Here is an 11,511-nt window from a genome sequence, read left to right as displayed (position 1 = left end):
TACATTGTTTTCGCACTTTGGTTTTACCGCTACATAGACAGTATGGTTGAAGTTATTGCTGGGAATTGTGCAAACAGGCTTTTGAGACAACAGGTCGGAAAGGAACGGACTGTATACAAAGAAAGAATCAATAGTTATAGATAGCAAATATATACCTCGTCAAGTTGGTGGCAACGTCGTAAGTCGAAGAACTGGAACTCGTCAAAGGATCCGATCTCATTTTCTGTCAACATGGGATTCGGATTCTTCATTAGACGAAAGTTTAACCTCGTTTCCAGCTTCAACATCGTCGGTAATCATCGTGGTGACTGTAACCTGTTTAAAAACTCATGAGTCAAATGATCAGAATTTGATACAACGAATTTAAGTACCTGAAGTGCGTGTTCTGAAGGATGGCGCTCGTTGCGGAACATTCCCGTCATGGACCGAAACAATGAAGGCTTCTGGTTACGCATCTCAATGTCCTCGAAACGCGATTCTCTGGGAGCCGTGAACGCAAGACTATACTTGGGCTTGCGAGACGTTGGAGAAGTGGGAGCTGGGCCGATGACAGTGGGTGTCTGGTGGGCATCGACGTTGAAAGTAGGAGTTTGCCAAGGTGTCGGTGGAGACCCTGAACTGACCACAAAATCATTCGGGGTTTCGCCATGCATCTTGACCTCTGGAGGACGTCTACTTTCACGAACGGCGTTGACACCTGGTCCGATGGAGCTGGGGTAATTATAGGTTTGACTCCTTCGTTTTGTTACCCAGAAAATAGCTAGAGCATTGAAAATGACCTAGAAATCGTGTGTTTAGAGAGTCAACGGATGGTAGGTTATACAGCTTACGTCGGCACCACAGGATCCTAAGCAGATCCATCCATTTTCATGTCCTTTGAGCTGTAGAACGCGTAAAAATGGCAATCACTTCATCTAAGAGACCGTATTTACCAGTGCTAGAACTAGCATGTTGACCTATGGAAGTGTCAGCCTAAGGAATTCAATTGAACGTCAATAAACGACGGTAACTTACAGTGGACGTCGTGAGCGCGACAGCTGAAGCCAACATAGTGCGTGTGGCCACCGATTTGAGACGAGGGTTCACCAAATTGACCTTGAACACGGGCCAGAGGAACAGGAGGGTCAAAACGATATTGATAATTCTGAATAGTGATCGTCATGAGTAGGTAGTATTAAACGGTAAGGTCAACGTACAAATCATATACCACCAATGCGAGCGAGGAATATTGTTGAAGACCAATGATGCAGACTCCATCGGACTCTCTTAGGAAAAAGATCTTGCCTGTCATCCGATGAGAGTTGGATGTTAAGAATAACAAAGAAACCAACTAACCTGCAAACATCGTGGCAATAACTCCTGCGTATACCGTAATCATGGCGACACAGCCCAAGTAGATAGGAGACTTCAATCTCTGGGGGCTGGAAACTGTCGGACTCCAGACAAGGTACACTTTTTCGACTAGTAACGAAAAAATCAGTAGTGATCCCCAGCTTCAAGAAATTTTACCCCACTAACCCAAAAAAGAGTAGATAAGGAGTTTCGACGTCGCATAGAAGATGATACACAGATAGATGGCTAATTCGCAAACGATCTCTTTACTCTCCAAGCCCACCCCGAATGTGAGGATACCGCCTTTAAATGAATTTATTAATGTGTATAATGGTTGGACGCGATTACTCCTGATTACTCACTAGCGAAGAGGAACAACCACGAGTCGAGGAAAATGAGTAGAATGCAGACTCGCGCCCAGGTCATCTCCTTAATTGAGTTCCAAGATGTCCATTCTTCCGCAGCCAAACGGCGCGATAAGCAATGTGAGAGGATCGATACCCCTACGGTGAAAAAGCATAATTACAACCACGGAACATGGGGGGGGAGGAAATCAAGCTTACCCAAAATGTAAATCAGGAAACTCAGTGCTTGCATCCCTTTGGAAGGAAACATGATAGACGCAGCGGCATAATCCACTCTTGCGGACACCACCATGACGGGAATGCGAATGGGTGTAAGGAGTGAAGGGGGAAGCGGTCAAAGTCGATTCAGGGTGCACAGTTTTAAATCGCGCCTCCTGGCGTCCTGGTGATGACGAATATTTTGTTCCGTGTGTACCTCGTATGGACAGGATATCAAATACTCCCTATACTCATACGATCTCCTGTGTACGATTTCTAACTCACATCGGCCGTCGGAACTTTAACAGAAAGGAGACTAAAGGGGGGGTTGCGACACAGACTACTTATACAGACTTGCATAATGAAGCTTTCCTGGTCGTGATTGGAGATCAGGACAGTCACAGTGATTGTTGAACTGCTCATTCATCAAATTTAATGAGGATTTGGGGAGGACAACGCGGGGAACGAAAGAGATTGGAACCCTATTCAGGAACGGCCCGCTAAGGTTTGCTTGATCGGAAGACCTGAATGCCCCTTTTTTGTTCCGTCTATGTAGTTACCGGCACTTAAGCACTGATGGAAACCTGCTCTCGCAGGTAACACTGGTCGGAACTCACAGAGGATCCAAATACTAGGAATCGGCTATGATTGAGAGAGAGCGAGGAAAGATGAGAGAGATATCGGATACAGGAGAGTACTCTATCTGAATAGATGGAAGTAAGCGAGAGAGAGCTATCTAAGAGGGTAGTACTGTATATATACATAGTGTGATGTGTCACAGATGTGACTATATGCATGTCCGTAGTAAACAGTATGTTTACAATTTACTACTGAGCAGGTACAGCTAGTACCCTCTAGTACCAGACGAATAAAATGACTGAATGACCTCCAAGTTCCCATAAGTCTTGGCCCAATAATCTGGGTAAATAATTCTCGAGCCGGTCTGATGCGACAGATGGAGAGTTGATACGCTGCGCAGAACCATCTACATAGGGAGTCCGGATTAGGACCGGATGCCTCTCTACTGACTGTCCAATAATCCTTACAGAAAGCCACCCACTGCCGCGACTCACATAGGAGGACATAAAAGTCTATAAAAGCCTGAGTTATATTTTCGTGATAGCTTCTACCAAGCTAGGTATTAGTAATTTTCTCGACTTTCTCATTCAGATAAACATGAGTAACACTCACCTCGGAACCATTAATTCATTAGCAGGTACCGAGATTATTTTAGCTAGCAAATACCAACCTTCCAAGTCGCTCGGCTTCTGACTCGGCTAGCGCTTCTGACCAGTTTTGAGGTCGGGACTTGAAAGAGAAAATTTCAGTGACTGTTCTACGTACAATCCTGTGTCTTCGTATTGTCTCCGACCGACACTTATGTATAACCTTCTGACATATAGCCCTTATTTGGTCTCTGGTCTTCCTTGATTTCTGTTCATCACGAATCGCCTGGAGGTCCACCATTCAAATCCGACCTGAGGTACTAATGGAGACTAATGGCATCTATGAATATAGAGTAGAGTACCCTTCTATTTTTCCAGTGCATATGAATATTTGAAGGTCCGCCCTCCTCCTCCCTCTCGAATGGCTCAAGAAATCAATTGCAATTCCACGCAATCCCATTCTTTAGTCTCTGGTCTTCCTTCAAGATTTCTGTTCATCACGATTTACCTGGAGGTCCACCATTCGAATCCAACCTGAGGTATGGCATGGCATGTATATGAATGTAGAGTAAAGAACCCTTCTATTTTTCTAGTGCCAGCCTGAGTGTAAATATGAATATTTGAAGGTCCGCCCTCCTCCTCTTCTCAAGTCTCTGGTCTTCCTCAGTGATTTCTGTTCATCACCTAGACTCATGCTATTCGAATCCGACCTGGAATATGGCATGGCTCGCGGTATGTACATATGAATGCATACAGTAGACTAGGTATCCTTCTATTTTTCCCAAGTCATCTCAGTCTGGCCGCCTGTCCAACAGGCTCATCGAGTCATCTTCTCTGTTCCACATAGCCTATGAATATTTAAAAGTCCGCCCTCCTTCTCCTCCTCCCGAGACTCGAGACTCGAATAGCTCACCAAATTCCAATCCTGGCAATCCAATCGCAATTCCACGCAATTCCACCATGGCACTGGCAGTTCTGGAGTCTGAAGTCTGGAGTCTGGGGTCTGGAGCGCGGGGCTGGAAACAGATGAAAACAGGTGGAAATCTGTGGAAACCTATTTTGGAGGTCCGCCCCTGGTCTTTGTCTAGCCTAGCCTCGTACATACATAGACTAAGATAGTATCAGATAGATGTGTATGCGATAGATGTGCTTCAAGTTAAAGCTACCCTCCGAATCAATGCCGAATTCCTCTATCAGTGATCCCTATGGTGTGTGTATATATGCAAACTTAGACAATCAGAAGGATCAGGATCAGGAACATTTAGCAAAAAAACGCGTTCAGTCAGGTTCAATCGAATATATGAGAAATAATAATGATAATAATCCTTTGGTGCGACGCTGGTAGGATTTGAACCAGCGCCCTCGAAGAAAAATAGATAGCCTTCACGGTCAACTTGAATGTTATTTGAATCCCTCGCCGTTACCAAGCGTAACCTCTTGCCTAAAGTACTTTTTAAGATTCTGACAGAGCGACAGAGTCGGAGGCCAGTGTACTTTTCGACTCTTCAAGGCCTTCTAAGGCCTTTCCCGAGAACTTCCGATCAAATCCTCCGAGTCAGATGTCCTCCCGCTGTCCCCTCATGCATATGTCTTTGCAGCGCTTTTTCTTATCGCTTTCTGAACGGGTTTACTAGAGAAGACCCAGGTAGTAGTCCGGAGTCCTGTTGTTAATTTACAATGACCTGTGTAATTAAAATTAAATCTTATCTCTCTTGGGTTTTGAAGTTATGTTATATGCGTACGGAGGGAGGGATATATTATCCAACGATGGCATCGACTAGAAGTTAGAGTATGTTTGATACAGTTGACGTAACTCTTAGGCAGCTGATTCAGATCAAGGCGGAATAATTCGCAAGGTAATCGCGAACATTGCGCGCTATCCATCCATGTAAACGTTTATGTGTCCTTATGTGTCCGCATCCTACGGATTCAACAAATGAATGAAGCAGATTGAAGACAGGAATTGATCTTCGCGTCACCCTGCGTCACCTCACCCGTTTTTTTTTCGTTAGCGGGTCGGTGTTGTTGGTGCCTTGTTGTTTCATTTCCGAGTGGAATATGTACTTGAGCTTATCACCGTGCTTCCCTCACTATCATTGTATCAATCTCAGCCTTTGGATAAGTATGCGCTGCACATTTGTCTGTATAGCTGTGTGTCACAGCGCACGTTTGAACATAGCAAAACACTACTTCACTCATCGTGGGGGTAGGTGCTTTTAAGCACGAAATCATTGGCACAGTATGACTCTTGCGATGAGAAATCCTTTCATTTCCGAAACCCGAGCTCTACGTTAGCTGTTGCTCCTGTCTCCGTTGCTGTCTGTTACCGCTGTTTATCAAACCAGCCAATGACAGTCGATGAATGATTTAACTCTGTAATATTACCTATATTTTTAGCGCGCAAGTTACCGGTTGTGAACCTGAATAGACTCTGAATCAGAAGATTATATGGCTATCAGCAGCGTAGCTCGGAAAATCAAGCTTTTGGCAGATATCAGCGCAGTCTTCAACACGAATGACAATTACTAAACCCCCCAAAACCAACCGGCAGGCATCTTTTGCATTGGAAAGTCGAGCAGTGAATTGGGAAGCAGAGTAGTCGCGCGGGGCATAAAAGAAAGAACCTTGAGAACTGAGAAAAGCGAAGTGTTGTGGAGCACAGCACAGGGGCTGAAAGATTATGACGCGCCAATGACGTAATCAAAGACGCGTTTTTCTCACACACGGACTAGATTTTCCCCATTAGCAAAACTTGATTCGTTTCTTGGCTCATGGCGGAGAAATTTTTCTTCTGACCTTGTTTTTCCTTTTGTTTTGACAAAGCAGATACCAAGTGTCCCGGCAGTCAGCGCCTTGAACTAGTTTTGGGGTTCTGTTGACTATCAGTGAGTTTCTTTTGCGTTACAGCAGTGTTTTTTATTGAGCCACTGTCAGTTTTCTTTTCGGTATTCTAGAGCTAAACTATTTACCATTTATTGGGTTCCTTTTGTCGGTCCGAGTTCATTCAGCCTTTCTTTGAACCAATCAATATCGTATCAGCTTCTTCTGTACAACTTCTCGACCACAGTTTGTACAAACCAGCCTCGGGAATCTCAATTTCTCATCAGACCTGGGAGCCGAGTCGTTATCAATACTGCAAGGGTGAGTTTTGGTGGGCTTTTGCTAAACACGTCGTGCTGTTATCTATATCTACACGCTGTTTGTTTATTTGTTGTGCCCACACGCGTTTTTTCCCCTCTTTTTTCCTATCCCTCTATCTCTTCACCTTCCTTTCAAGTCGGGATTGCCCTTTATTATCAACTCTCACATTCAATCGTTTTCATTCATGCAATTTCTTGCAGATTATTGATTGTCTGGCTTCGCAGTCATTCGAGAGTTCAACAGCTTTTTCTTCCGAGGTCCTTAGACATTTTTGAACAAGCCGACCTTCCCCAGAACAACATCAGGGTGCGTCGGCACAATCTCCAGTGTAGATACTGCGCTCTGACATTGGTCTATATTAGTTTAGGTCGTGGATAACGATTTGGTTTGAGATTCATCAAGGTCACACCACCGTCATACCAAGACTCATCTGAGAGGCCCGTTGAGGACAATACATATACAATTGCAGTTTTCTTTCTTTCCTGAGGTTCTCCAGGTAAGCGATGACAATGCCTGACTGCGTTGTTCTGCATTGACAGATACCTATCCGTAGGATTTTGGATATCACAGATTTAAAGTCGACCGAACGTCTAGGCTCCAATGCCGTATTCACAGCCGGTATCGCCACCTCGTTCGTCTTCACCCTCTCGCTCTCATCATTCTCGTTCATACCAAAACCAAAATAATAATCCTTCCACCCATTCACTTGGTCGTCCGGGACACAGACGTTCGTACTCGAGCCAGGCTCACTACGGGTCCGGGTCCAGCTTGCAAACATCATATTCGTCTGTTATTGACACACCTCCTTCATCTGGGAGAAATTCTGCGAGGTTTACCAACGAACAGAGCATCAGTGGAAACGGAAACAACAATGGTATCCGTGGCGCGTGGGGTGGTCTTGGATCTCTACCCCGAAGACATTCTAGTGCCTCCACTCCCACCCTCAGTAGTGTTAACACGTCCAAATTCCGCATCGGCGACAGACGTGGGAGCAGCAGCAGCGAAGATGACGATGGAAATGACGATCATTCCGACCGCAATCTTCCACCGCTCAAATTGAAGGTTCAGGTTCTGCCGTCGTTTTCCGAAGGTATACCATTTCCGAAGTCTTCGGCGGATTCCCCAGTGCGTATGGGTCCCATGGCTATACCTAATCCAGCGAGCGTTGCGATGACGAGGTCATCAGTGCCGACGCGTACATCGTCTTCGCCTGAATTGGTCGAGACAGCACCGAACACGACCTCTTCCGCTGCCATCAACCGCGCACTGTCACCAGCAGTCATTCTTCTTTCGAATGGAAAGCCTCTGCGAAGTTCTTTGAAAGGCTCTCGTATATCTTCCTTGTTAAGTTCACCAATGGGTTCTGCTGCGAATTCTCCGTCGGTTTCTCCAGTTAACTCTGTCAGAAATTCCCCAGTTCATTCCACGGCGAGCTCTGCTGTGACCTCCCCAGTGACGAGTCCGACGATCCCTGGAACAGCTGCTCCCTCGTTCGCATCGTTCACGAACTTTGTTAGTAATGGCCCAAGTGCAAATGTATTATCGGTGCCACCTTCTTTTAGCGGGCATGTCCGAGCACAATCTGCTCCCTCTCCTCCTATGACACCCGGGCAAGGGATAGAGGCGGCTCTGGAATCAACTTGGACAGGTCCCTTATCTCCTATGACCGAGCCACCTCCGTCTCCTGGTCTCTCCGAGTTAATGTCTCCTGATGCCCTTCTTTCACCCCGTAGTGTGCATTTTCCTTCCCTCCCATCTGACCTTGAACGGGTTCGTGTGTTCAGGAAGGAAGCGCGGCCGTCAAGTCTCTTGGTGACTCGTAAGGAACGGGATCAGATTGCCAATAATCTTAATCATGGTTTGGAGACTCTTTCGAATGGAGGTGAAGGTGCTGAAGGGAGCGGGAACGATGTGAAGAGCGGTGGAGAGGAGACTGAGACTGAGACTGAGACTGATAGGGAGTATGGGTATGGGTATAATGCTGGGTATTGGGGTGGTGGTCGGGGTCTGTGGGATGCTGCTGCTCCCTTGTCCAGGTCGAATGGGTTTTCTTCAGTCAAGGCGGCGTCAACTGAATCTGCTACTGCTCCTGGGGCATATCCGTTTCCGCGTCTACCCAGACTAGGCCGTATGCGCAGTGCTGGAGGAGTAGCAGGTAATAATGAAGACGACGCTGGTGAGAGCAGCAGTAGCTCTTCTAGTTCGGGAGGACGTATTCATCATATACGAAACACCGGGACTGGACCTAGGTTCGCGAGAAGGGAAGAAGAAGTAGAGAAAGGGACTGCGAAGAAGGTGACAAAGATCGAACTCGACGTACCCTCTCCCATTCCTCGACCCGAGTCAGTACGAGATGCTTTGTCCGGTTCGACCAACGTTTTCTTGGAAGAGGTCCATCTGGATTCTTCTTCTTCTTCTTCCTCGGCCTCTTCGCAAGGTACCATTTCCACGGACTCTGTACTATCTCTCGAAGGGACCTTCCTCGTGCGAAATGTAGCTTTCGAGAAACACGTCTCCGTCCGGTTCACGACAGATGATTGGTCGACGGTTAATGAGGTTCGAGGGAAATGGGTGGGATCGTGTGGGAGATCTCGGATTATGTCCCTCGCTGCCGCCGCAGCCGCATCTAATCCTAGCACAGCCGGGCTTGCAGTTCCTCGCACGCTCGGAGACCTTATCGTTTTTGCGAACTATCCACTCGAGGAGGAAAATTCTTCCGAATGGGATCGTTTTGCGTTTAGGATCAACCTCCCACCTGCTGTGGGGCCTGGAAGAATCGTTGAGTTCGTTGCAAGGTTCGCTGTTGGTAATGCTGGTGGAGAGTGGTGGGATAATTGTGGAGGGAAGAATTGGAGAATCGGGTTTAAGGAAGTGGAGATTATTAATGGTGTGTGTTCATTTATTTAGTTGGACTACCCCTTGGTATTTACTTGCTATCTGGATGCTGATGAGTCTTATCTTTTAGTGTCAAAACCTGCACCTGTTCTCCTCGAAGTACTACCACCTTCGCCGGCTCCTGCTCCTGTGCCTGCTCCAAATACGGAAAAAGAAAGAATATCAGAGCTTAGTCCTATCTCTTCCGATGTACCGATTTCGAACCTCGATTTCGCCGCTGATTCTATGCCTGTCTCTGCTATCGACATGGCATCGGTCCCCACAGTCGAAACCAGATCCCAAAACCAAGCTGACGTGAAGGAGTTGTTTGGAGCGCTTCGTATAACTTCTCCACTCCCGCCAGCAAATGAAAGCAGAGCGGGAAAAATCGATTCTACCCCAGATGAAAGCGAACAGCAAACTTCTGGCTCCCATGAGATAATCAAAGAAATCAAAGAACGTGCACCTAGACCCACTGGACTCGGTTCACTCAGTGGCCTTGGAGGGTTGTTTTGGCCTTGGAGAAATACATCGAGTTCAGACTCACAAACCTCGTCGTTTTCGAAGGCGAGTTCGTCTGTTTCAGGTTCAGTCGACTCCTCGGGTTCATTGCCTCCTACACTGTTGGATTTCGTTTCGGAGGCTTCCAGGTTGCGTCAATCAAGTCCCGGCACAAACCGGAATGTCAACGCCGGAGAAAATCGAAATTTGCCAGCGTCTGCCACAGTGAAGGTGTTATCAGTATTACCACCTGCGGCTCCTCCAGTTCGACTTTCTACAAACGCCGTGCCTATCTCTGGGTCTTCGTCGTTCGCGCCACCAATACGTCAATCTGAACGCGAGCGTTTCCCTTCAGAGGCTAGTGCATCCAGCATCTCTCGCACTGATTCCATTGATTCTCTGATGGATGTTCCACTGCTTGAACGAAGCAGCTCCTCGAGCTCTGTGTCGACTGATGGAGAATACGCCGAGATGATTGATGAGCTTTTTCCGGGTGAATCGACGTTGTCACAACTGAACATGGGAGGAAGCCTCGAATCTAAACTCGACCTCACGCCTGTACCTAATGACGTGAGAGCGGCCTGGCTTTCTAATGACGATACTATTGGCGAGGATCAGACAGGATTTTTCGATAATACAGGCCGTGGATCTGGTGTCGGTATCTCTTCCCCGTCTGTAGGAGTAGACAAACCTCTTGATGCAGACCCGCTATACCGTGCATTCGTTCAGCAATGGTGTTTTGCTGGAACAGGAAGCGGTTCACCTGCAGTCTCTGAGTCTTCGCCTCATACTCCCAATCGTAATCGTAATAGGTTGCAGGTGATGTGAAGGAAGACGTGAGCACCTCCAATCCTTCTTGCATGGCTCGAAAGTGTTGATTCATTGTAGTCGATAATTTCAAAAACAAAAAAGCAAAACAAAAGCTGGGTCGTTCCCAGATCTTGGATACACACGTTCTCTTCTCATACACGCATGAACTTTATGACCATTTGCATCCCAAAGAAATTTCCAAATATCAAACCAAAAGGGCAACAATTGTTTGTGCTTCACGATCGCCCTACTCCATTTCACTTGAGCTTCGTCTTCGCCCATCTACCCAATTTTTTTTAAAAATCTTTTACATCTGACTTATGCTATATTTCCTCCTGCCGCTTGACCCTCTCGCATCAATTAGACGTCTCGGTAGGACACACCTCCATCTTCTTTTGTACCATCATCAGCCTGTATCTAATTCTGCTCGTTGTACTTCTGTTATATGTTTTTATTGCTGCTCTCTGCTGTGCCCCTTGGTGCTTTTTAGTGTCTTTTCCTTTTACCCTCAGGTCTCGGTATAGCACATACAGCATTCCAGGAGAGGAACGCCGATGAACTTTGTGATATATCGGTACGTATGTACGTAGGTACATACATAATGTGTACACAATTTTTCGAGTGCATTATATGGACGCTATGTGCACTTTTATCTTGTACTTCTACTATAATCTATATTGTCAGCTTGATGACAGGGGTTGACTTTCATATAGATATAAATGACATATAATACTATTCAAAAGTCCTTGAAGGCCAAGAAGCCTAGTGAAATGACTGAAAAATAGAAATAACCTGACAGTGAATGGAACGGTGTCCTTTGCATGCCAGAATCTCGTTCATATGGGTGGCCCAAGTAGCCTTAATCCTAAATTATACTATGGCTTAGCGAAAAGTACGTGCCCTGGTCTGTTTATCCTCTTCCTCGGACGCATCAGCTGGAAGCGGAAAAATTGGATGCTCGTAATCTTAGCGTGCATATCGACTCTGGAAGATGGCCCCGGAAAAGAAAGAGGCCGCTGATGAGGCGGAGCGTAGAATGGGAATATCGAAGCGGGTGTAACGAGTGATTTCGGAATGGGTGTAGCTACTGAAGGTGCAGTTGTAGAATGGGCCTGACAATTGTT

At 46.4% G+C, this 11,511-nt stretch overlaps 2 protein-coding genes across 2 annotated transcripts; one reads left to right on the top strand and one right to left on the bottom strand.

The window, feature by feature from the left end:
• Nucleotides 1-216: 216 nt before the first annotated feature.
• C8R40DRAFT_1070163 (uncharacterized protein) lies at nt 217-1,989 on the bottom strand (the record flags this gene model as incomplete). The annotated part of the gene is made up of 10 exons (XM_046226201.1): nt 217-315; nt 372-779; nt 831-881; nt 933-956; nt 1,015-1,144; nt 1,197-1,284; nt 1,336-1,461; nt 1,519-1,635; nt 1,695-1,835; nt 1,896-1,989. The coding sequence occupies 10 exons, from the start codon at nt 1,987-1,989 to the stop codon at nt 217-219; spliced, it is 1,278 nt and encodes a 425-aa protein (XP_046085454.1).
• A 4,813-nt stretch (nt 1,990-6,802) lies between these two features.
• Nucleotides 6,803-11,172, top strand: C8R40DRAFT_1070162 (uncharacterized protein; the record flags this gene model as incomplete). Its single annotated transcript, XM_046226200.1, has 4 exons — nt 6,803-9,089; nt 9,168-10,396; nt 10,878-10,961; nt 11,131-11,172. The coding sequence occupies 4 exons, from the start codon at nt 6,803-6,805 to the stop codon at nt 11,170-11,172; spliced, it is 3,642 nt and encodes a 1,213-aa protein (XP_046085453.1).
• Between the last annotated feature and the right edge of the window lie 339 nt (nt 11,173-11,511).

The sequence above is a fragment of the Lentinula edodes genome, assembly GCF_021015755.1.
Source record: "Lentinula edodes strain Le(Bin) 0899 ss11 chromosome Unknown C8R40scaffold_21, whole genome shotgun sequence".
NCBI lineage: Eukaryota > Fungi > Basidiomycota > Agaricomycetes > Agaricales > Omphalotaceae > Lentinula > Lentinula edodes.
Note: the sequence above shows the minus strand (reverse complement) of the source record. Positions and strands in the feature narration are given on the sequence as shown.